Source organism: Amphibalanus amphitrite, unplaced genomic scaffold, assembly GCF_019059575.1.
Source record: "Amphibalanus amphitrite isolate SeventyFive unplaced genomic scaffold, NRLGWU_Aamphi_draft 000563F_arrow, whole genome shotgun sequence".
In the NCBI taxonomy this organism is placed as follows: Eukaryota; Metazoa; Arthropoda; class Thecostraca; order Balanomorpha; family Balanidae; genus Amphibalanus; species Amphibalanus amphitrite.
The window spans coordinates 93,659-120,476 of record NW_024882057.1 but is presented as its reverse complement, the minus strand read 5'-3'; the positions used below and the strand labels follow the sequence as shown (position 1 = coordinate 120,476).

Below are 26,818 nucleotides of genomic sequence, written 5' to 3'. Positions count from 1 at the left end.
GTTCCGCTGTGCCTATGGGAACAGAGTAACCGGACGGTGCCATCGAAGCGTGAAAGTCATCGCGGCACGATCCAACTGTACTGTAGCTGAGGCGGTACATCTGTACAACGTCACGCCCAGGGATGATAAGTCTTCCGGTTCTGCACCAGCCAATATGTTGTACAGATATGAGGTCGTGAGGAGAGGGGAGCGGAACCCAACAAGTAAGGTACCGGCGAAGACAGTTGCTCGGAGCAAGTATACGGCGGGTGACCAGGTCTGGGTAAAACCCCCGAATGCGCGCTGCCACACCAAGTTCAGTCGAGGCGTGGTTACTGGAGTTCTGTCGGAACATGCGGTTGAAGTGGAAGGAGTTCCACGGCACGTGCGTGATCTGCGACCATGCGCAGCACACGAAGCCAAGCATGAGAAGGTTCCAAACAAAACGGAGCTGTACACCGGCGAAGACGAGCCGCTGTGGTCCACCGGTATCGCTGTTCGTAACCAGGTCAGGCGCCCGGAGCGAAAAAGACGCCAGCCTGACCGGCTGAAATATGAGTGAGACTGTCTGATGTTTTGATGTGATGTGTTGTCAGATGTGTGATGATGGTGACTGGTGACTTCGAAGTCAGGGTGTGTGTGTCTTTATTGGGAAGTGCATCTGAAAGAAATCTCGCGGGTGCACAAAACAAATGGAGAAAAATGGGTGAAAAGAAAGAGGTTGCGGGGGAATGAGGAGAGAGATAAGTTAAGTGGAATGAATGATGAATACAGAACTGGTGTGAATTTTCATTTGAGAAGGAAAAAAACACAGACACTTCCTTGTCCCAGTCGGTTCCTTCTTGCCACACCTGTTTCATAAGCAAACAACCCCTGATCGTTACTGGCAACGTCAGGCTGAGTGGATCAAATACCTTACTAACGTTGCTGAGGAGCTGTCTCTTCAGACGGTCCAGCTGTGATGTGGTGTTGAGAAGGCTGTCCACATACAGCGACTTGTTCAGTGCTGATGTCGACTCATTCTCCACACACCGTTGCAGGTGTAGCTGGAGCACGTGGTTAAGAATGAATGGACGTGCGTTCAGCCTAAAGAGGATGGTGCGGTACAAGATTCTTACTGATAAGGTTGGGACCTCAGTCACATGATCCTTTTCCCAACCCTGCTCACGATTTTCATAAGCCTTGATTTATTTTTGAAACCCTTTGCACTGAGGCGTTTGAAGTTCATTTAATGTTATTCGAGAAAAACTCTTCATTTCTAGCGCCGCCATTTTGACCTTTTTGACCCCTGTGACGTCATCTTTTACTTGACCTGAAAATGACCTCAGTAAAAATACCGATTGTCGCTATGTTGCTTCGTTTTCGAGATCTCAGGGGGGGGGGGGAGGCGTCAACCGCCCCCCGTCGGTTCTAAGTTGGCGCATACCCCCGTCGGTGCGCGGGTTAAAACAGCGCAAGCATTTAACAGTGAGAATAGTGGTGCGCGATTCTGCGCGATTCAAAGTGTAGAACACATTTCGTACCGTTGAGCGGCGATAGCGTGAGAACGGTGTGGAGCTTCGAGGATCGGTCTTCAGTTCCCGCATCAGAAAAGTGGCCGTGGGGCCTATGCAGTATGCAATATCAAATTTCATCAAAATGATGATACTGTCCTTTGAAAGCAGTTTGGCGCCAACAGTAGCGAGGCTGCGAGCCGCTCCAAAAGCCAACTGCATCCAGCAGGCTTGCGAGCCGCCGCAGGCGACTGCGAGGCCGACACTAGGCTGGACAGAAGACGAATACGGCACGGTACAGTCACGAGGCAGCTGGCGGGCGAGCGCGGCACAGCAGGCGGACGAGCGCGGCACAGCAGGCGGGCGAGCGCGGCACAGCAGGCGGGCGAGTACGCGCGGTACAGCAGGCGGACGAGCGTGGCACAGCAGGCGGGCGAGCACGGCACAGCAGGTGGGCGAGCGCGGCACAGCAGGCGGGCGAGCACGGCACAGCAGGCGGGCGAGCGCGGCACAGCAGGCGGGCGAGCACGGCACAGCAGGCGGGCGAGCACGGCACAGGCACCGATAAGCGCGACAACAGCTAGAGACCAGGCAATGGAGGCTACTCACTCTAGGTGGGCCCTGCGCGCAGACAGAGGGGTGCTGTCAGTCTTGGGCCAGGGGCCGGTGCACAGACGAGGTAGGGGGGTCTCGGGCCAGGGGCCAGTGCACAAACGGGGTGGTGGGGGGGGGGGGTCTCGGGCCAGGGGCCTGTGCACAGACAAAGTTTGTTTATGTGAATGCATCGAGGGGTCGTAGCAACGCTCCCCCCCTTTATCGGAACATATGTAACTAGAAAACCAATAGGTTCGGCGAGGGAAAACCAATAGCGCCAGCCTTTTCCTCGGGAGCGAGACGGCGGGTAAATGCTAGTTTTCGGGACGGGCAGGCACCGTACCCGAACACTCATTTATCGGACGCTCTAGCTCCGAGGATTGACCTCGTGACGTCAGGCGCGCGACCGCGGCGGCCGGGGCGAGGCCAGAGGCTCTTTCGCTCACTGGACGGCGCGCCGAGCGGTCGCGACCAGCATCCCACCCCCACCCCGACTGCCACCTGTGTATACTGTATATAATGTATAGCGCGATGTTGTAAACGTACGTTATGCCATGTCTTATGAAGACTGTATCTGTATATGGTATGCAGTCCCATGCGGGTACGCTCGTCTGCAAACGTTTCAGCGATTTCAGCGTTATCTCTCATTTGCTGAAAATGGATCCCTGTTTGGTCAGTCATTTTCGGAAGGTATTCACCAATGCAGAGTGTTGTATTTTCTGGGCGGGTTAACTCACAAAGGCTGCCTTTGTGACTGACCATTGTGTTGCCTGACAAATACAATCCCTGAACACGCGCCAGCCTTTTCCTCGGGAGTGAGACGGCGGATAAATTCTGCCATAGAACTGGAATTGCGCGACCGGAGGGTAGAGGGCAGGGTCACCGCAACAAGCTTCGCTTAGCGGTGGCTCTGTCCTTGTGAATCCTTCCTATCATAAGGTTCGGACTAAATTTATAAAACCTCCCCCATCATGGTCTTACCTACCTTAGATAAAAATTAAAAATGAGAGAGAGAGAGAGAGAGAGAGAGAGAGAGAGAGAGAGAGAGAGAGAGAGAGAGAGAGAGAGAGAGAGAGAGAGAGAGAGAGAGAGAGAGAGTGAGAGAGAGAGAGAGAGAGAGAGAGAGAATGAGAGAAGTGAAAACATATTATATGCACCGTCAATTGATTTAACCCTCGCCCTGGCAGGGCATTTTTCATAACACGGCCTGGCAGGGGGGGGGGGGTCGATGCGACCCCCCCCCCTTGCGATTGGCTCCTATGGCACCTAGAAACACCAAATTTGGTAGGTAGGTGGCCCCCCCGGAGTTCTCGCCCCTGTGCAAATTTGGTTGCTCTAGGTCAATATTTAGGGGGGTTTTGGGGGGTATAAATGTAAAAATTTCGCTAAAAACAGGTCACAAGTTTTTCGCTTATAACTTTTGATCTAAGTAAGATAGAGCAAAAAGAAAAGCACCAGTGAACTCAGCACGTCAAGGCGCGTCGAATGATATACTTTTTAGCTAGCTTAAGTGTACTTAAAGTTTTTCTTAAATTTTAAGTAAACTTAACTTAATAAGTTAAGTTTAAGTTAACCAAATTGCGTCATATCGCATATCATTTGATTCGGCTGATCACCAGGAACACAATGATACCATTTTTGAAGCTCTAGCGTCATTATGTGCCAAGTTATTGGCAAAAACGTCATTTGACCTCAGTTGACCTCATGTGACCTGACCCCTGGATAAGTACACCAAACAAAGAAGCACCAAGTGACCTGCTGTTAAGTACCGTGGTTTCAAAGCACAAAAAAGATCAAACGAAGCGGATATCTCCAGTATTTTCCGAATTTAGTATTTTCCCATAGGCTTAACATTACGACGTAATGACCTCTAACTGACCTCAGGTCAGTGACCTCAAAAAAACCGGACTATATGTTATACAACTCGGTGAACTTAGCACATCCTGAAAGTTTGAAGGAAATCAGTCGAAAACTGTGAGTTGGACAGGTGCAAAAAGAAAATTGAAATTTGACCATGACCTTGTACCGGTTTTTCTGACCTGGTGACCTGACCCAAGGTCACCCGGACCTGAAATTTTAAGGTCATATGTAAAAAGGTTGCCCCATAGGCTGTGCCAAATTTGGCGGCGCTGCGCGCCGCCGTTTTTACACTATCTTCGAAAAACCTTAGGGGGGGTCGCATCGACCCCCCCCCTGCCAGGGCGAGGGTTAAGACTATTTAGCTATTGCAATATCATGTTGCGAATAGATTGCTACATGTTCACGAAAATATGTATGTATGATTTCGTTTTATTTAGGAGGTGCCCGACTACTATGACCTTGTTCTCAGAAATACGTGCTATTTATTTCAAACGATTGATGTTGTGCTCGTTTTCTTGTTCCTCGTTTCATACAACGGCGCTGAAGAAGTCAATAGACGAAACCGGTACGCCTTTAATGTAACTGTTTTAATAGTTTGATTCGTGGAGCCTGGAGGTTCATGTACTCTCGATACAATACATGGTCTTACCTCCCACCTGTCATGGAACATGTCATTCGACGATGTGCAGATGTCAGGATCAGGGTCAAGGTCAACCTAGGTCATCTAAAAACATTGCATTTTAGGCTTTTAGGCTTTTTTTTTCGCTGCATTTTTGGTAAAAGTTTCTTCTCAGATCATGATCTCATGTAATAGGGACACACAAACCAATCGGTGCACACATCATTATACACACAGACACACACATACATACAAACACATCGTCGACCTTGACCTAGCTTGACCTGAAATGACCCAAGCCAGTAAAAACAGTCGGATAGTGTGACAAAGAGCTGTTCTAGCTGGCTTGGCACCACAAACGGCAGCGCCATCGGTATATGATGGGCACCGCACGTGATATTCCAGCGGTGGCCCAAACACTAACATTGTTTAGTTTGACCTGACCTGGAAGGTCAATGATTGACCTAATGACGCAAAATTGGGTACCATTGAATTTGTCTTTTCCCAAAAAAAATCTGTTGGTTTTTACCGCGAAGCTCTATCTCTATAAGGAACGAAATGGCGCGGGGGTGCCCCCCCCCTAATGTGCGTTCTAGGATCGGAAATGACCTGACCCTAGGTCACAGACATCAAAAGTCCGAGATGAACATTTTATACATATTGTTAGTCCTATCATTCTTTTACAGTTTCAAAAGTGATCGTTCAGTCTGTGTCGCTATTGCAAGCCTTTAAACTTTTTCTGAGGTAAGGTCACTTGACGTGAACTGGTAACCTGACCTTGAACGACCCGGGTCTGAAGTGTTCACAAGATTTGTGGAAAAGTTGCATGAACGGTTGTATTTAAAAAACGGCGGCGCCGCGCGACGCTGTTCTTCAGATACCTATTCGCGAAAAACCTAAGGGGGAGGGGGCGTAAAACGCCCCCCCCCCAGCTTAATGGGAGAATATTGAAATGTTCTTTTTCTGAACGTAACACCCTCAAACATTGGTATACAGGTAAATATTACACATCTAATCGGAAAATTTATCTCGTGATGTGACCAATTTTATGTTACTGAGGTCATCTCAGGTCATGAAAGGTCTCCAGTAAATTTTGGACAATAATTTTTTTTTATATATACTTAGGAGGGGGGGGGTCGCATCGACCCCCTGCCAGAGCGAGGGTTAATGGGGGGGGAGAGAATTAGGCATCCGTTTTTTAATCAAATGGCCAGTGGAGGACACAATGCATTTTTTCCACTGTTAGCTCGGGTTCTTTTAAATAAAGAAGAAATAACGTTGAAACATATAACTAAAAAGCCAAGAAAAAATAATTTTCATTCCTAATTTGCATTTATACACAGGTGCAATAAAACTGTAGCCACACTCTCATTTCTTTAATTATTGCCATCGGTCATCGTTCTACAAACGGCCAAAGCGTATCAGGATACAAAATAAAAATAAAAAAATGAATGATATGCGCCACTCTTGTTCTGATGACTTTGCCGCTTTTCAATTTCAACAAATTTCATAACATCATCTGCGGGTAGGACGGCTTTGTTGACCACACGTCTATTGTTATCGCAAAGGACGGCGACTGGCCTCTCCTCGATCCCTCCCCTGCACTTACAGGACGGGGTCCATCCCTCACCGCCAACTGGTCACGTGACTGGCCTCGCCCGAGGCCCGACCGACTGACTCGGTGCGCCGTAGGCGTCATGATCGTGTCATACTAATTAAATCGCTCACCACATAGCGACTATGCTCACGGTTTGATAGTGTATTCGTGGCGGGATGGTTTAGCGTCAGGCTATAGTTTGGGAGGGCTCTGGTTTGGTCCCGATCGGACCTTTCCGTTTTCCACTGACTATTTGCTCTTATGTGCGCTTTGAATATCATCGACATTCGTTACCATTCACTCATCATTTATTGGCCAATCATATCAAGATTCAAGATCACTTACTTACTCAATCATGTGTATGTGTATCGAAAGTTAAAATCTTTTTATGTAGATGGGTCTCATCAATCATCCTGTAATCATTGTGAGTAACTAACTGATTCGACGCTGACTTGTGAGTCGTTATTATTGATGTGAGTTGTGACCTCGTCAGAACCGATGCGCAAAGTGCGGAAACTACTGCTGTGCTGTGGTGGCTATGCATCCTTCCCTTTTCATTTAGGTATACGGCATCGTGAATAACACAGCCATGAATGCATTCCATATTTATCCTGAAAGAACTAGCAACACGCTCGGTGGCGCAGAGGGTCTGCCCAGACCCGCGCTGCCCAGCGCACCGCTAGCCCGGAGGCGGTGGACGAGGCTGACCCCACTGACCTCGAACTGCGACCCGACTCTCGGTCACGCCACAGGGGCATTCCACGTCAAATCGCACAAAAATGGGCTGTTTTGCACCTTACCGTGGTTTCATTCATTTACCGTGGCTGTGGTTTCATTCATTCCCAGCGCACTTTTTCCAACATACTTTCGTAGCAGGCACGTACAGTCTGTCTTAAAAGTACCGCGCAAAGTGACGGTGGATCCATCAAGCCTGACCGAGGAAGGGCCTGCTATAATTTGAAAGTCACCGAACCAATGGAGCTGGGGAATGGACGAGGATGTCCATTGCTTCGGTGACTCAAATTTGGCAGTCCTTCATCGGTCAGGCTTGATGGATCCACCGTCACTTTGCGCGGTACTTTTAAGACAGACTGTACAGTCACCAGCAGTTGCTACCCGTCACCTCCGGACGGCGGTGGAGCAAGCTACCACCGCCCCTGCGAGACTAGCGCCGCCATGCGCCAAGAAGTGGAAACACCACGTGACTGAGGCCACGTGAGGGCAGGGTCACGTGATGGAGGGGCGGAGCATAGTAGCTTTTGCGCCCGACACTAACTGAAATGCGGCGCTGTGATTGGGCGCCTTAAGGCCGTTGTACACGGTCAACTTCCGCCGGCAACTCTCAGCAATCGGTTGCTCGGCGACTCTGGGCAACCGATCGCCCGGCAACCAGTGGCAGCACGCGAGCAACTTCTAGCAACACCGATGAATTTGCTTTCACATTGTTGACGTCACAATTACGTCACGCCGAGGAACTGGGCGACTCTCGACAACCGGCATTCCAGAGCGTACCGGCAACCGGACGCAGATGTGTTTCGAGGTTTGTGGTGTTGGATATTAAAGTTTTCTGCATATTATATACCTGCATCGATATTCGATATGTATTAATGATAGCTTGCCTGTGCCATCGTTCGCTAGTGATGCCACTATCTTTTTAACACCAAAACGTGGCATTAAAAGTTAAAACAAATATCAAAGGTTGGATTACGCTTGTGTATGTTGTTTACCTGTGGCATGGGTTGATAATCACTAAAATGATAATTAGTCCAAAGGAATCGTTTTATTGAATGGGTGCTTTTATATATATATATATATATATATATATATATATATATATATATATATATATATATATATATATATATATATGTATAATATGAAACGTGCTCGGCTCGTTAATTAGTTAAAATAAATATAACTCGGCTTTATCGGACAGTTTCGTGGTCTTTATTGCCACTGCTTCAGCGAAATGCATTGTCACATTTGTCACATTTTCACAAAATTTCAAAATTGGCGATGGGAAGTACACATGCGCCATAAAAATCGCTACCTCTTGTAGGTGATCCAAAGACACAATAGCAAAGACACAATATAAGACAATACCAGAGACACAATCAGGATTATATATACAAAAGTGTGTCTTGTTATTCGCAGCTACGTATAGCAGACGTACAACTACCTTCGCACTAGTACAAATGTCGTAAATTGTCGATTCGGTCGTAGTATGTAGTGGGCAAATTTGATAACAATCGAACAACATAAATCAGCATGTTACATACAGACGCACACGGATATCGATCGAAGCCTAAACATAATTATCAGTCCATGTATTGCTAGCTAGTAGTGGTGATCAGCGAGTGTAAATTATCACCTGCTTTTTGTGTTTAATCCCCCCTTCCTTTTGTGTGTGCCAAAGAGACCAACCCATCTTTGTTCTTTTATTCTACGGTATGTGACCCACCCTTTCCATACCTTTTCTAGCCCTACAAATTTAGCGTTGGAAAGATCGTGCCCTCCCCCGTTGAAGTGAGCTGCTACGTCCATATCGTTCCTCTGACATCTGATAGTTGACAAATGGTTTTGAAGTCTCTGGTATAACACACCTCCCGTTTCTCCTACATATATCACACAATCACACACCTCACAGAAAACTCCATATACTACGTTCCTAGATCTGCAACCTATCGACTTGTCATATGTGCATGTGTGTGTGCCCCCTGGTCCTTTGATACGATCCTCTTGTTTGTACATTACTTTACATATTACACAGTTTTTGCCACAGTCTCCCCGGCCTTTCACATCATCTTGTATCAAACTTTTTGTCTTTTTGTGTACTAATATATCCTTGAGATTCGTCCCTCTTTTGTAGGATACAAACATGTCAGCATCAAACACATTTTTTAGCCTTTCAGACCTACACAGAAGACGTTTTTTGTCCCGCAGTATTTTCCCTATGTTCGGTAAGTGACTAGAATATGTAACTATCAGGGGTACCCCTCGCCTACCTTTTTTGGTATTAGTCTCTAGCAACGAACCTCTATCCATGTTTTCTACCCTAGTTACTCCATTTTCAACTAATCTCACGGGATACCCTCTGCTTACTAGGTTTTCACGTATCTCCTGAGTCTGCCTTCTGTAACTTGAATTTGAAGCACATATCCTTTTTGCTCTCATAGCTAAGCTCGAAGGGATTGATGATTTTACATGCAGAGGGTGGTCTGAGGAAAAGTGGAGGTAGGCCTTAGAGTCTGTAGGCTTACTGTACACATCTGTGGAGAGACCACCGTCCTTAATGCTCACTCGCACATCCAAAAAATCAATAGATTGCGATGAAAGTCTGAGATCCACGCTAATCTTCTCGTGTATATTGTTCGCCTGTCTGTGAAAATCTCTTAAACTATCCTCTCCGTGAAGCCAGATCCCGAAAATGTCATCTATATAGCGCAAATAAATAAAGGGTTGAAGTTCTGAGCTTGTTAACAGCATACTTTCCCAGTGGCCAAGGTAAGTACATGCATAATTTTTCCCTAGTTTGGACCCTATCGCCGTTCCGTCAACTTGCAAGAAATGTTTGGAGCTACCTATGCTAAAGTTGTTGTTATCAAGAACTAGTTCAATCATTTCTACTACTTCTTTCGTTGGAATGCCTGGATCGAGTCGTGAGTCTAAAGCTTTCCTACAAGCTTCTATACCCTCCGTTCTTGGAACACTGGGATATAGTTTGCTGACGTCCATGCAGAAAAGTAAGGGCTGATGTCCTGTGGTAACGGGCGTTTTGATATCCTTAATTTTATTGATGAAATCTGTACTGTCCCTCACAAAGGAAGGTTGGCTCATGACATGCTCATTTAGTTCTTTTTCTGCTAGTTCAGCGATACCTGCCGTAGCGTGACCCCGCCCGCTTATTATAGCACGCATGGGATGTCCTTCTTTGTGCAATTTTGGGTTTCCTTGGAGATACCCAGGTCTAGGACGTGTCGGAACCAAGTATTTATGTAAATATTTACCTATGTAGCCTTTTTTCAACAGTTGGTCTGCTAACACTTTGACTTTCTTGTATATCACCTGGGTCTGGTCCGTGTCGGTTGATTTGTAGGTACACGAATCATCTACTTCTCCCTGGAGGCGATCTAGGTAATCCCTGGCATTCAGTACGACTATGCCCGATCCCTTGTCTGCCGGCCTTATCACTATACTGTTATCGTTTAACAAATCCGTAAGGGCCTTTTCTTCTCCCTTGCTTAGGTTACTACTCCTCTTACTGCCAATCCCATCCAGGACACTCTTAGTCACCTCTGGTGACTACGTCTGCTATACGTAGCTGCGAATAACAAGACACACTTTTGTATATATAATCCTGATTGTGTCTCTGGTATTGTCTTATATTGTGTCTTTGCTATTGTGTCTTTGGATCACCTACAAGAGGTAGCGATTTTTATGGCGCATGTGTACTTCCCATCGCCAATTTTGAAATTTTGTGAAAATGTGACAAATGTGACAATGCATTTCGCTGAAGCAGTGGCAATAAAGACCACGAAACTGTCCGATAAAGCCGAGTTATATTTATATATGTATATATATATATATATATATATATATATATATATATATATATATATATATATATATATATATATATATATATATATATATATATATATTCGTGTAAGCAGGCAGTATATTTTCTTGTAGACATGTTTGATTGAAAACGATAGCATACTTAGCTTTTACGTTCTTCTTAGAAAGCTTTTCTTTCCTCCGGATTGTCTTTTTGTGTAATTCTGGGAGATTATGTATAAGGTCCCCAAGACTCATAGATCTGTAAAATTCATGTATGTTTGCACTTTCAATTATACGACGCGTTTCGGAGAAGCGTTCTCCGTCTTCAGGTAAGTACACAAAACACACACACCGTCTTGTCACTGTCTAACGATCGCACTGTCTACTTGAATAAAATAAATAAATAATGATTTGTTTCATATCTAATTGTTCTAATTACAGTTTCGCGACGTTCGATGGGCTATCAGGGTAAAAAAGGACACACTTGAAAAACAATAAGCTAACCAAATCGTGAAGTCACAGTCATTGGACTTCCGGCGGGAGAAGCACAGGAACTCTGGAATAAGTGCCTACTTGTACTTGAACAAGCACTTATTCATTTAGAGTGATGATGCCCCTATGCTCGAGCTGGTCACACATGATCGGTGAGTATTCCTGTATGTAGGCTGCTTCGAGGATCTTTAGGCGTCTGGGGTTGGACTCACGTTGTAGGATGCTGGTGTTTTCCACCAGCTCAGCCCTTGTGATTTCCGTTCCATGGACGTTCCTCGAGTGTTCGGCGATACCGCTGGTGTGCAGGTGAGTGGTGAGCCGTCGTGAGAGAGTGTTCCGTGTGTGCCCAATGTAACAGGCCGTGTTGCGGAGCTTGCAATCTCCGGTTTTGCATTGATATTTGTACACGACATTTGTTTCTTTGAGCTTGCTCTCTGGTTCTTTGTTGCACATGATCAGGCTGGATGATGTCCGGGACTTGTAGTATATATGCAGCTTAACTTCGTGACCTTCCTTTGGTACCACATTCCTTTTGATTATCTTTTTCAGGACGCGCTCATCTTCAGTGTATGCGTCTGAGAATTGGTTCCTGTAGTACAACTTGTGCACCTTGGTTTTGTCACGTGCTGGTTCTGGCTGGTTTACAGTTGACCCGTCAGATCGCCTGTCTGTGCTGGTGTCTTGGGCAGGTGTCGTTTGTATGTCTGTGCTGGTGTCTGGTTCAGCTGTCTTGTAGTGCTTGTCTAGGTGTGCTTTGATCTCGCTGTCTATCTCAGAGCAGGTGTACCCATTATTTACAAGCATCTGTTTGACGTACTGTAGATGCTTGTAAATAATGGGTACACCTGCTCTGAGATAGACAGCGAGATCAAAGCACACCTAGACAAGCACTACAAGACAGCTGAACCAGACACCAGCACAGACATACAAACGACACCTGCCCAAGACACCAGCACAGACAGGCGATCTGACGGGTCAACTGTAAACCAGCCAGAACCAGCACGTGACAAAACCAAGGTGCACAAGTTGTACTACAGGAACCAATTCTCAGACGCATACACTGAAGATGAGCGCGTCCTGAAAAAGATAATCAAAAGGAATGTGGTACCAAAGGAAGGTCACGAAGTTAAGCTGCATATATACTACAAGTCCCGGACATCATCCAGCCTGATCATGTGCAACAAAGAACCAGAGAGCAAGCTCAAAGAAACAAATGTCGTGTACAAATATCAATGCAAAACCGGAGATTGCAAGCTCCGCAACACGGCCTGTTACATTGGGCACACACGGAACACTCTCTCACGACGGCTCACCACTCACCTGCACACCAGCGGTATCGCCGAACACTCGAGGAACGTCCATGGAACGGAAATCACAAGGGCTGAGCTGGTGGAAAACACCAGCATCCTACAACGTGAGTCCAACCCCAGACGCCTAAAGATCCTCGAAGCAGCCTACATACAGGAATACTCACCGATCATGTGTGACCAGCTCGAGCATAGGGGCATCATCACTCTAAATGAATAAGTGCTTGTTCAAGTACAAGTAGGCACTTATTCCAGAGTTCCTGTGCTTCTCCCGCCGGAAGTCCAATGACTGTGACTTCACGATTTGGTTAGCTTATTGTTTTTCAAGTGTGTCCTTTTTTACCCTGATAGCCCATCGAACGTCGCGAAACTGTAATTAGAACAATTAGATATGAAACAAATCATTATTTATTTATTTTATTCAAGTAGACAGTGCGATCGTTAGACAGTGACAAGACGGTGTGTGTGTTTTGTGTACTTACCTGAAGACGGAGAACGCTTCTCCGAAACGCGTCGTATAATTGAAAGTGCAAACATACATGAATTTTACAGATCTATGAGTCTTGGGGACCTTATACATAATCTCCCAGAATTACACAAAAAGACAATCCGGAGGAAAGAAAAGCTTTCTAAGAAGAACGTAAAAGCTAAGTATGCTATCGTTTTCAATCAAACATGTCTACAAGAAAATATATATATATATACATATATACATATATATAAATATATATAATATATATATATATATATATATATATATATATATATATATATATATATATATATATATATATATATATATATATATATATATATATATATATATATATATATATATATATATATATATATATTACTTTAACAATCATTGCTTCCTTCGGTCAACTTCTATTTACTTTAACGTCTGAGCAGAAAAGTACAGTACGACGCTTTGAAAATGAGTCCAAGAAGCTCAACAACACAAGGAATGCTGTCGTGTTCAACGATGTATATATATATATATATATATATATATATATATATATATATATATATATATATATATATATATATATATATATATATATATATATATATATATATATATATATATATATATATATATACGCATGAAGACATCATCTGTGATCAAAACTAACATGATATTCGTGATCAGAACCCCGAAAACCCCCATAGCAGCCATACTTTACGACGTTTTAACAGGTTCCCATTTCCCCGACTTTTGGGTCGAAATTGGGTATCATCGGCTTCCTCTCGTCACGGGCAACACGCTCGTTTTTTCCGCAAACTCTAGCTCGATCTGGGGCGAAACGGCAAGGGGGTCCAACGCCCCCCTCTCTGATACGTTCCCGGCTGGAAAAACACCAGTATAGGCGAGGGTTAAAAAGGGGGCTAAATATATGCATATTTAACCCTCGCCCGTATTGGTGTTTTTCCAGCCGCGAACGTATAGGGGGGGGGGGTCCGTTGGACCCCCCTTGCCGTTTCGCCCCTGATCGAGCTAGAGCTTCGCGGAAAAAACGAACGTGTTGCCCGTGACGAGAGGAAGCCGATGATACCCAATTTTAAGGTCCTAGGTCATCGGTTGACCTTCCAGGTCAGGTCAATGACCCAAGAGTCGGGAAAATCGGGACCTGTTAGAAAGTCGTAAAGCGTGGCTGCTATGGGTTTTTTTCGGGGTGCTGATCACGAATAACATGTTAGTTTTGATCACAGATGATGTCTTCATGCATTTAGGCCAGGTCAGGTCAGGTCAGGTCAACCAGTAAGGGTATCTGTAGTGTGTGGCAACCGCCTCTGACAGCTTCGTAACATGTTACGAAGGTGCCAAAACTACTTAGTAAGTGTTCATTTGATTGCTAAATTCGAATTCAGCTAAAAAACTGGGGCCGTATTCACGTCGATCATTTTCGTAAGAATTTTCTTACGCACGACCTACTTCTTACGAAAATTTGGTATTCACGTCGACTGCAAAAAATATCTTAGGAATAAAAAATTGTCGTAGACAGTTTGCGATTCACGTCAACCTTTTCTTAAGAATTTTCGTAAGAATTTCGTAAGTGCGATTCACGTCGTGTCATCTTAAGAATTTCTTAAGTTTTTCGTAAGAACATAATGTTAACGGTATGGTGGACTTACGAATACTCACCGAGCTTTCGTAAACTGATGCAACGATAAATCAGTGCAGTAGTCTAAGACGAAAATGACGAATTATTTTAAAAATTGACACTAACGGTTGTCTGGACTAAGAATGGCTGTTATTATTGAGCAAAAATATTACCAGCGAGTGAGGGAAGCGAAGTCTTTTCAATAATACGGCAAAATATCAGTATGAGCGGCCCGGCTCGGCCTGTAATGCTTTTGAGAGGCCTATACCTCAACAACCGCTGGACGGATTGACCTGTGGTCTTTTTGTTGGGCTGCCCCATCAATTCTAACCCGCAATTTACTATATTGATGCATCTAATTGACCATCGTGGCACGTGCTACGTGAAAAGTCAAAGGTGTTCAAGCTGTTTTGCAGAAGTAGCGCTTTTGAGACTAGGCTTAGGTATACCTGAGCAACCACTGCACTGGGGCGATTGAATTGCGATAATTCTTGTAGGGTAGCTATAGCGTTTCTACCAAACATCGGGTACTCCTGACACGGTTCGTCGGAAGGTCATTTCATGCTCAAAAGGAACGAAATATACCATTCGAAAGATTCGGTGATTGTAATTTTTATCCAACTCGTTCAATTGCCTTTTTTTAAAAAATTGCATTTTTGTAAAACCGTTATAATTTTTTATTTAACGGGCTGTCTCGGACATTCTTGAAATCATGGGCATGTTTTTCATGTGTCAGTAAAAGCTGAACGCAAAGAAAAAAATATGTAGCGAAAAATACTATCTCGAAAAAAATATCCGTTTCCCACAGCCGACAAAAAGGCGCAATCTCACAGCTCAGTCTCACGATGGACCAAAAGTCAGCCACAGAGAAGCGTGAAATGACCCTTATCGCCTCGCAGACCCGGCGCTCTCGGCCCGCCTGACCGGCCACGGAAGGAACGTTCCGGCTCTCGCGTTCTACTAAACGAGTGTTATATTTGTTAGCTTAACGGTCCACATCGCTATCAAAGTTATTCAAGATACCTGTGAACATAGGCGCGGGAGCCGGGGGGCAGTGGGGGCAGCTTGCCCCCCAACTCTGGGGCCGTGGGGGCGGTGCCCCCACAGCTTTGAGACGGAATACCACACTTTTTTGCAAATGTTTTCTTTTTTTTGTTGAAAAAGCCGAGGGGTGAAAAATAAGTGGCCTAAAACCGGTGAGAAAACTAGATTTGGGGGTACCCTAGGTTGATCTCTATTATGGTGTGCCCCCCCCAGTCGGAAAGTAGTTCCCGCGCCCCTGCCTGTGAAGAAAATTCATTGCTCTGCTAGATTTACAACATGCTTTAAAGGGAGATAATGAGCTTTCTTTTTTCTTAAATAAAAATTACTCGACATCTATACTATTTCTACTGTAGTTTCTATAAAATATGAAAATTTCCTAGCACATTTTCGTATGTTAAAAAGGTTTTTATTTTTGCAAAAAAGAAGCAGTACTTGCAGTACTTGTAACACCCACCGAAATGCGTTGTCCTTCTCTATAAAAAAAAGTCGCAGTATATGGCGCTTTTGTTTCAAACAGCGACGCTTGGGTTTTTGTTTATGTTATCGCCTTGTCGTTGTTTGGTTGTAAGGATTCTAATTTGAATTAGAGTTAATTCGGTTTAGAATTAATTAGATTCTAATTCGGGGGTACATAGTGCCTACTCTTGTTTGTTTCCAAGTATTATTTTGCGCCACAAATGAACGGCATGCGCCAGAAACGCAGCCAAATTTTGCGATTGCGACTACGAAATTCATTATTTTGGCGTCAGAGCCTGAAGCGAAAAATACAAGCATATTTATTTCAAAAAGACTTCAGGTTTGTCGAACGGTGTTATGAGAATTTTGATAACAGTACTGCATAAGTTTTTCAGTGATGCCGCAAAAGTGTTGTATCTATCTTCTTTTATTGTGCAGTCGGCGGGACCGATTCAAAATTGAGTCGTTGCTACTAAAATAGCAGCATATGGCGTCAGATGATGAACAGGAAAAATAGTTGCGTAAATTTAGACATAAACCACCACCAAACCATGAATATCTTTTGAAGGCACTATAGACGACCATTAACTAACTAGATGTGATGAAGATCAAATGTAAGGAATACGCTCATTTTACAAAATTACATGCAAGTACCAAAAAGTGATGTAAGTACTTATTCAACGGTCATTTTCAGCGCTCCCCGCTAACGTGACTTCAAGTTGAGATATTTGCGGCAAGGTACCGAATTGAGAAAAATGGTTTTAATTTACATTATAACTTGTTGTGTTTTGTCAGAAAATGGTCCTAACTCAGATTTTGTGGAAAAAGGTCATTATATCCCTTTAACCCTCGCCCGTATTGGTGTTTTTCCAGCCGCGAACGTATAAGGGGGGGGGGAGGGGTCCGTTGGACACCCTTGCCGTTTCGCCCGTGATCGAGCTAGAGCTTCGCGGAAAAAATGAGCGTGTTGCCCATGACGAGAGGAAGCCGATGATACCCAAGTTTAAGGTCCTAGGTCATTGGTTGACCTTCCATGTCAGGTCAATGACCCAAGAGTCGGGAAAATCGGGACCTGTTAGAACGCCGTAAAGTGTCGCTGCTATGGGGTTTTTTCGGGGTGCTGGTCACGAATGTCATGTTAGTTTTTATCACAGATGATGTCTTCATGCATTTAGGCCAGGTCGGGTCAGGTCAGGTCAGGTCAACCAGTAGGGGTCCTGCCGGGTATTCGTAGTAGGTGTCAACCGCCTCTGACAGCTTCGTAACATGTTACGAAGGCACCAAAACTACTTCGTAAATGTTCATATGGTTGCTAAATTCGAATTCAGCTCCAAAAACTGGCCTAGAAACATGTAAAACTCGAAAAAGTGAACCGAGGTCATCAAAGGTCAATAACCTGACCTGACCTTCCGGTGACCTTGACACCCACCCTAATGGATGGGAGCAACATCATATCACATGTTTGAACGCGTGAAACCACGAAAAGACTGCAAACGCGCCGCTTATAATGCGAGCCGACATACGCCGAATCGCGATTCCGGCCAAACATGGTCTCGAAAAGAAGGTCATAGGTCAAAGGTCATTAGGGTTAGGGTCATGAAAATTTAAGGGTAGGTGTAAAATTGATTAACGCGAGGGTACTAAAAGTTTCGTCGCGATTGGTCGCTTTTTACGCGAGTTATTCGCGAAAAACCGAGGGGGGTCCGTTCGATTCCCCCTATACGGGCGAGGGTTAATCATTTTTGCTTATTGCATTCAGGCATGTGCCATGATACTGGGACAAAAAGAATTCCGTAAATGAATGTGGCTTCTGAAGAAATCTAGAAAAATCTCAAAATCCATAGCAACTCCCCCCGGTTTACGGTATGGTTAGAAACAAAAAAAATATATATGTAGGTCATAATAGTAAGGAGCTTTCAGTTACACTGTACATAATATCAAATTCAGGAAAATTACGCATTACAATGCACATTACACATACAAACTGAGCAAATTGTGTGACATGAAGATTATTCACATCTGAATGCCAACAGGTATGTTTGCAATAACAGATGGTACCTAAATAATAAACGATGCAGTAGGGGAGAGTGGCCGGTAGGTATTTGGCCGGTAGTGTAAATTGGCCGCCCCCACCTGTACGAAAGCTGATAAAGTAAATGAAATAACTTTAGTCTCTATTCATTTGTCATCGGCAGAACTAATTCGAGAACAAATGTCAAAACGTTGCACCTCGCAGTTTTATTCAAAATTGATAAAACGTTAATTTCATTAGAAAACGGTAACTTTTGCTTCTATTTACAAAGTTGTATAACATGTAGTATTTGGGCTAAAAACGAATTCAGACATTATAGCGCCATTCTTGAGCGTGTTCAGCGGTTCCAAGAGCAATTTCATCTAGTTCTGTACAGGCATGACGACTTTATAGACAAAAAAAAAAATCAGAATGGCAATGTGGGGTTATTTGGCCGGGACTAGCGGGGCAACTTGGCCGGTGCGCTCAGCGTCACTATGCTGGGACGGCCGAGTTGTCATGGTCAATTATACCATAAAGAACATAATTCATGACCAACTTTGACTACCTTGATGCCATATTTCCTATTGAACAGCTGTAAGGGCATGTGACGTCATCAAAGGTTACCTAACGCTTTTTTGCTAATAACTACTTACAGAAAAAAGATACAGCCGCGCAAATGGTCTCATTGTGTTCAGCTCGTCAAGGCGCATCGAATGATATACATGATGACCTTGAACTCCGCAACCTTGAGGTCAAGCGACCTGAGGTAACGTGACCTGAAGCCAACCTTTGACCTTGACCTCTTGAGGTCAACACATACATGTTTCGATGCGGAATGACAAGAGAATTACGATGGTACTTTTAGTTTTGGCCTAGCTTGATTACTTCAAAAGCTATTCGTAGAAAACTGTCATCGCATCTAGAGCCGCTATTTTGACTATTTTCGACCTCTGTGACGGCTGAGTCAACCTCCAAAATGCTTCAAATGCGTCGTAGGACATGCGTCATTGCTGGATGTGAAGCTGACTCGCCTATAACAAAAATCATGGCCTCAAACTAACACCGGCCAAATTGCCCCACACCCCCGGCCAAATAACCCTGCTAGTGGGGCAATTTGGCCGCTTTGCAGACCTTTGTAATACGTCACAATTTCAATATAAGTAGTTACTCTATCATTTCAAGTTTACTGTCCAGGAAAGTAAAATGTATGCCACACCTGTCAGCGTTGAGAAAATGCAGAAATGTGTTGTCGATTTTTAGTTACATCGGTTTCTAAAAAAAGCGGCCAAATTACCCCACTCTCCCCTACCACACCACAATTCACATTAGAATCCACATGAAGCTTTCCAGCCAAACAATGAAAAACAATTAACCCTCGCCGGACCTATTGGTTTTCTACATACGCGCCGGCCGAGAAGGGGGGGGGGGGTAGACTCCCTCGTCGTTTCGCCCCTGGTGGTCACAAGGGCTCCGCCACGGACTTTTGGTTGGGGGGGGGGGACGGTCTGCTTTTCGCCCATCGCCCTAGTGTCTCCTCTAAACCTAGGGCACCCCCAAATCCAGTTTTCTCATCGGATTTAGGCCACTTGTTTTTCGTCATAGCCCTGATACGATGATTTTTTAACTAAAAAAAAGAAAAGAAAAATAGAGAAATGATATAGGCCACCTGACCCATGCAATATTACCCAATATTAGATTGTACCTTCATCATATTGACACACCAGACAGAAAAAAAACTTAAAAAACAAACTTCAATTTTTTAATGGTATCTGGCTCATAGTTTTGCGCTGAATCTGAATCCATTTTTAGCGTTTGGCGAAGGCCGGGTCAGGTTAGGTGAGATCAACAAGTGCGTGTCCCGCCGGCTAGCCAAAGTAGGTGTCAACCACCACAGACAGCTTTGTAACATGTTGCATTGGTACCAAAATTACTTCCCAATGTTTAAATGGATGCTTAATTCGACATCATTTCCAAAAAGTTTCCTATGTACCATGCCTAACTCGAAAAAGTGAACCAAATTCATCTAACGGTAATGACCTTGACCTGATATTCACGTGACCTTGACACCTACCATAATGCATGTGTCTACCGTCCTTTCACATGTTGGCTCGGGGTATCAATTTGACACCTTTACACCAAATTTCAAGCCTTAGGTCACCTTAGGTCAGGAGTTATTGAGGCCAAACTGAGGTCATGTTCGAGCAAAAATGAGCAAAAAAACATGCAATCTTGAAACGCCCACCAAATCTACAGTTATCAAGCAATTTCAAAGTTCCTTATATGGTCTAGTAGACAAAAAGCGGCGCTACAAAACTCAAATCTCGGATTTTCAAAAGTTTGGGTTTATGACCCTCAAAAATAAAAAATGATTTTTTTTAGATAAACTAAAAAAATCCAAAAACTTTCCACATTTCGAAGAAAAAAAAAACGGAATATATGTGATAGGTCCTGCGCTCTTCTATATTCATACCAAATTTCAGATCGATATCTCGTTTTTTGAACAAGTTATAGCGAAAAACTATTCAAAAATGATGACGTCAAATTTTTGAGCTCAATTTTTAGCTATTCTAGACCTTGTAGGGCAAAACAAAGACCACCATTGAACTCCCCGTGACGAGCTGCATCGATTCGATATCCATTTTATGCAAAAATATCAACTTTGAAATTTGACCTAATTTGACCTGACCTTGACATGACCTTGACCTGACCTTGACCAAAACGTGACCTAAGCTGGCCCCAAAGGCTGCCTGACCCACATAATCGCATTTGTCATGTAAAATGGACCAAAAAACATATATCACACGACACTTTCATATTGTGACCCCCCAGTGACCTGACCTCTGTGACCTGACCTGGTATCAGTGACCTCAAATAGCAAAATATGTGTTTGAAGAACATTTCCCCATCGATGATTTTCAATGAAATGCATTTTACTCGATTTTACAACGCATTTCTTGAAATGCCTGTAAACAGTGGAAATTCGACCTTTGACCTGACCTGTGACGTCATCGGTTTGACCTAGGTCAATAAAATTGGGTCACAAGGCAGTTCCCTCATAGGGCTATCCAACACCGTTTGCCGCTTGTCGCTAGGTTGCGTGGTTCTCGAGATCTTAGGGGGGGGGGGGCAAATTGTCCCCCCCAACAGGGCGCGTTGCTCGGCAGAGCCCAACGGGGCGCGGGGTAACCTCTCAAACACTGGAAACAAACAGCTTCCCCCATCCTACAGTTCTGCGATATTCTTAGTTGACCGATGGAAGTTTCCTCTAAAAGAACGAACGCGTTTACCCGAAAGAATAATCTCCGTATTGAGCGTTTTATTGATTGTGAGATCCTTCTTATCTGATACCTATACCTACTGGATTACCTACTGGATATACCTACTGGATTCATCATCGGAATGGGACGTGTGATTGCGAACATTCGTCAGTAGACTCACGTTGATATACCTAACGCGAAAACAAAACAAAAAACTGAAATCTGTGGCCCCCATAACAGAAAAAGACTAAAAGCACAGCGACGATATAGTTATCGACGATAGTTTTTTTCTTCGGAGATTCTTTGCACCTGTGTTCTGTATTCGGTGTCAGGAACAAGAGTCGATTTATCTACCAGCGGGAGAGCCGATTATTGGGGGGGGGGGGGACAAAAGACAGCATGTCCCACCCAACATTTTGGTTGGGGGGGACATGTCCCACCCGTCCCCCCCCCCCCCCCGGTGGCGGAGCCCTTGCTGGTGGAGCTAGCGCGTCGCGGAAAAAAGCGAGCGTGTGCGCCGTTACGAGACGCAGAGATCGATACCCGATTTTAAGGTCTTAGGTCAACCGGTGACCTCTGAGGTCAGGTCAAAGCCCCAAGGTACGGTTCATGAAATTGTCACGGTAGTTGTTAAATTGATTAACGCGAGGGTACTGAAAGTTTCGTCGCGATCAGCAGCTTTTTACGCGAATTATTCTCGAAAAACCGGGGGGGGTCCGTCCGACCCCTTCCCCCCTCTATACGGGCGAGGGTTAAAATACAGTCCACTCTCTCACACCTACTGGCCGTCGGCAACAAGTTCACAGATGACAGAGTGGCAGAGCGTGGGGGGAGTGCGGAGCAGTGGGGGACAGCAGCGCACAGGTGGTAGAGCAGTGGGGGATAGCAGCGCACAGGTGGTAGAGCAGTGGGGGATAGCAGCGCACGGGTGGTAGAGCAGTGGGGGATAGCAGCGCACGGGTGGTAGAACAGTGGGGGATAGCAGCGTGGTAGAGCGGGAGAACGGAAGGGGAGAGGAGGGCGGAGAGGGGGAGTATTTGAATGGGGAAACTGGAAATCACAGCTGAGAGAAGGGAGAGGGAACGGGCCGAGAGAAGGGAGAGGGGACGGGCTGAGAGAAGGGAGAGGGGACGGGCTGAGGAGTGAGGAGCTGACCGGTCGTCTCGGGTGGCTGCTGCGGTCAGGAGCGTCCGCCCGCGCCGGTCTGCATCGATTGGTGTGGCGGTGGTGGGCGCGCCGGTGCCGGTCCGGCTCTGGTCGATACCGGGCCGGCCCAGCTCCGCCAGCACCCGGCCCGCCCTGCCCGCCACCCGCCACTCCCAGAGGCTCAGAGCGCGCCGACACCATCCGCCGGCTCCCGGCCCACACCCGGCGGCCCGCACTAAGGCCGGCCGTAAAGAGGAAACTCGCACCACACACTCCGTACGGTCTGGACGGAGCGCAATGCCTCAAATGCTATCCTGTGGGCGCCCGTTTCGCAGCTGTCGTGGCTGCACGAGGTGACTGCTCTGCGGCAATCCCCTGCTGCACGACCTTCGCCGACCTTCAGCGAAAAGCCGCGGGCCTGGAGACGGTTTGACGGTCAGCCGCCACGCCGGCTCGGTACGGTTCCGCTTAGGGTCCGGCGCGGCCCGGGCCGCCGTCCGCGGCAGCCGACAGCTGCGACAGCTGCTCTCCTGTCGGCAGCACTCTGCCTGGCCCGGCCGTCGTGGGAAGGTGTGGGAGTGAGCCACCATACCTGGCAAACCCGACTCAGAATGTCCACCTCTGCTATTTGCACGGACACTGACTGCTTAGGAGCTTATTAGACTGCTGCACCTAATTGCCTTCAGCAAATAAAATAACCGTGCACGACCAAAAGAACTTTAAACAATGAAAGGTTTTGTCAAATAGCTTTTGTGAATGTTCAACTTATAAGGGCACTGGCGGTCGCAGCCGCTAGCAAAGGGTGGGGGGGGGGGGGGGGGGGGCAAAGTCACACTCGCGTGACATAACATTTATCTGTCACCGCCACCGGGGGGGGGGGGGTGATCGGATAAGTTTTTACGTGTGTAGCAGAATCTACGCCACGAAGCGCCGCGCAGTTCGCATAACTTATCCCTCGCCCGTAAGTGGGAGGGCTTTCAAAGTTGGGCGTGTTGTCATGTTTTCCGAGACCAAAACTGTGATGGTATTTCTGGGTAAATATGAGGAGATTTTCTGCCAGGTTCTTTAATAGAAAGATGCGAATAATTGGTGTTGTCTGAAGCGGCAGAATTTGTGCTATCGAACAATCATAATATTTTTGCGCAAAATTGTCCACAGAAAATAAATTTGGCATTTTTTGAATATACACAAAAATGAAATACGTTTGTGGATTAAATATCAAAATAGACGTATGAAAAAATGCACTGCGTGTTTCACATTGGGACAACATGCTTTGCATGAACAATGACAAAAAGATTCAGTTGCTGAAAATTTTAGGCCGCAATCACACGGTCAACAAGAGTTATTGCAGTTAAAGTGACGTCATGCCTCGCCTGACCGGCTCTGAGTGCCGGGAGCGGCCGGCCGGCGGGAGGTACTCGTACTACCCCCCGGCGGGAGGTACTCGTGCTACCCCCCGGCGGGAGGTACCCGTACTACCCCTCACCGTTTCACTGCCAATTGAGCATTGGCCATTTGAGCCAATTGAGCATTGCGGAAAAAACGATCGTATGCGCCGTTGCAAGACGCAGTATTTGGTAGTCAAAGTTCTCGGGTCAACCGATGACCTCTGAGGTCAGGTCAAGTCTTCCAAGGTACAGGTTTGGTTTTTGGTTAATAACCTGATCAAAAATTGTCACAGAGTCGCAATTTCGGCACCATCGCTTTTGTCTACCTGAGGCGTGACGAATGGTATACTTTTTGTTCGGAGAAGTTAACGTTAAGTGTAAGAGGTCAATGTGAGGTATTGATCAAGGTATTGATCAAGGTCAGGTCAGAGCTCCTCAGGTCACGAAGCTGGTCGAAGAATGTCATATCGCACCTCATTCGATTAGACAGGTCTTCCCGAGTCCAGTGGTTTTTTTTTTGTTTCTTCTAGCTATCTCAATTTAATCGGGAGTTATTGACGAAAAACTATTATGACTCTGGTGACGTCATAAATGAGCAAAAGTGAAGCATCGGACCTTGCAAGGAATGCATGAACTCACGACTGCGTGTGCTTGAGCTAGCTTTAGATCATTCCTGGTGCCAAAATAACAATTTCCATACTTCCCCCATTGACTTGTAATGGGGAAGTCACGTGACAGACCTCATCACAGGTGACTCTTAACCCGCGCCCTGCTGGGGGGGGGGGGTGTTTGAACACCCCCTTGTGGTTTTTCGCGAATATCTCAAAAACGGCGGCGCGGAGCGCCGCCGTTTTTGGTACACCTTATTATACATCAATTCTACACATGTTGTAAAAATTTCAGACCAAGGTCATTCAAGGTCAGGTCACCAGGTCACTTGAAGTGACCTCACCTCATAAAAAGTTTCAATGTCTGTCATGGCTACACCGAGTGACCGATCGCTTTGAAATTTTCAGCGATTGCTAAGAGCATTAGCATGTACAAATTTTATATCTCAGAATTTTGATATCGATGACCTAAGGTCAGGTCAATTTTGCGACCTCCCCATTATAAGTCAATGGGAGAAAATTGAAATGCGCCTCTTTTGGAGGAAAGACATTATAAACACTCCCAAACACTGAATTACAAGTGGTTTAGACACACTGAACATGAAAATGGTGTCCGTGACCCCTGTTTATGCCCTGAGGTCATCTTAGGTCACGAATGGTATCTAATAGTTTTTCGCAAATAACTTTTGATAGAGGCATGCTAGAGCGATGAAAACGCCTTAGATGTGTTCAGCTCGATGATACGGATCGACTGATATGCAACATGACCCTTTCCGGTCAGGCCATGACCTTGACCTGAGGTCAAATTTTCAAGTTGACCTTTCAAGGTCAAGTTATAGTTCATTCGATGCGTCTTGACGAGAGGAACACGATGCCGGTAAAAGTAAGCTCGTACAAGGCTTGGGTCAAAAGTTATTGCAGAAAAACTGTTTCCGAAAAAATCGGCTATTTTTGCAGTTTTTGCCCCCTGCAGGCAAAACCGTTGACGTTAGGTCAAATCTGAGAGAAATTCTCAGAAAGGGCGTTAATAGGGCTATCGAATGCGCTTTTCCGCGGCGCTGTAGCTCTATTGGTTCCCGAGTTATGCGTTGGCTTCTTGGAAATTGTCGACAGTCGACCTGGAAATCGGCGAAATTTTGCCTTCAATGACCTCTGGTGACCTGACCTTTGACCTGACCAAAAAATTGACCGAAGTGATTTCCTCATTATTTTTGACGCTCTTTCGAACGCCGCCTTCCGCGTATCGCTACGTGGCCCAGGAGCCAAGTTAGAAGGGGGGTGTTCAAACACCCCCCCCCCCAGCAGGGCGTGGAAATCCAGGACCCCCAGCCGGGTGCGGGTTAAACCCGGTTCTGACTGCCGAAACCGATCGGAGCGGATGGTAAGCGGATGGTGATAGTATGGTGAGCGTGGCTGGCGGAAAAAAATAAAAATCGCTAGGCCCGATACGATCTGGTAACTGGTAGATCGTATCGTGCGGATCGTGCGTATCGTGTGGGAGTCTGCGTTCGCCATCACTGCCGGGGGCGATAGATAAGAGCGAAATAAATACTTTTCACGCTTGAAGAGACGTTAGATGTAGTTTAAAACATCTCTGAAATTCAATAATTAAGTTTGAATCATAGGCGTAGGAACAGGGGGGCCGGGGGGCCATGGTCCCCCCACTTTCGGAGGTGGGGGGGGGGCAGCAATGTTAACTGGCCCCCCCCCCCCCCACTTTTTGCTGACTAAGTGTCTGTACCTAGGTACTTACCATTGCTACCACCCGGTAACTTGACAACAATTCAGCTTGCCCTTTAATGAAGATTCCCTTTTGTTTCTACAGCGTTATTGACCGCAATTTCCTTCACTCAATGAAGGAAACCATATCAGAAACAATACTGTGGGTCCTGGTGACAGCATTTTGTTGAATACGAGGCACGGGACAGCGAGCACTGAAAAGGTATAAGACAATACTAGCACGGTGCAGGAGAATGCGTATACAAACGACCAACGCTTGACCGGATCTGCTTGGGGTCGGCATAGTTCGTCAAAGGCGTACTAGCTTGGGGCCAGGGTGACCATGCCCCCGCCTCGGCTCAAACAGGCTGGGGGCCAGCAATGTCTGTATCTGCCCCTTCCCTTCCACTTTCAGTGCAGTGGCGGTCGCAGAGGGGGGATCAGGGCCATGCCCTTCCCCCCTCCAAAGGCTAATCAGGGGGCCATCATATCATTTGCCCCCCCCCCCCAACAACCAATGGACCCCCATGGGCGTATGGGGCTCTGGCCCTTATTCGATTGTCACGAGGCTCAAGAA

General features: G+C 45.8%; 1 protein-coding gene across 1 annotated transcript in view; it reads right to left on the bottom strand.

Moving 5' to 3' along the window:
* Positions 1-26,818, bottom strand: part of LOC122393926 (synaptotagmin-7-like) — a 220,442-nt gene that overhangs the window by 173,367 nt on the left and 20,257 nt on the right. The window contains 1 exon segment of the mRNA XM_043390406.1: positions 2,082-2,093. Within this exon segment, the coding sequence (XP_043246341.1) occupies positions 2,082-2,093 (12 nt within the window).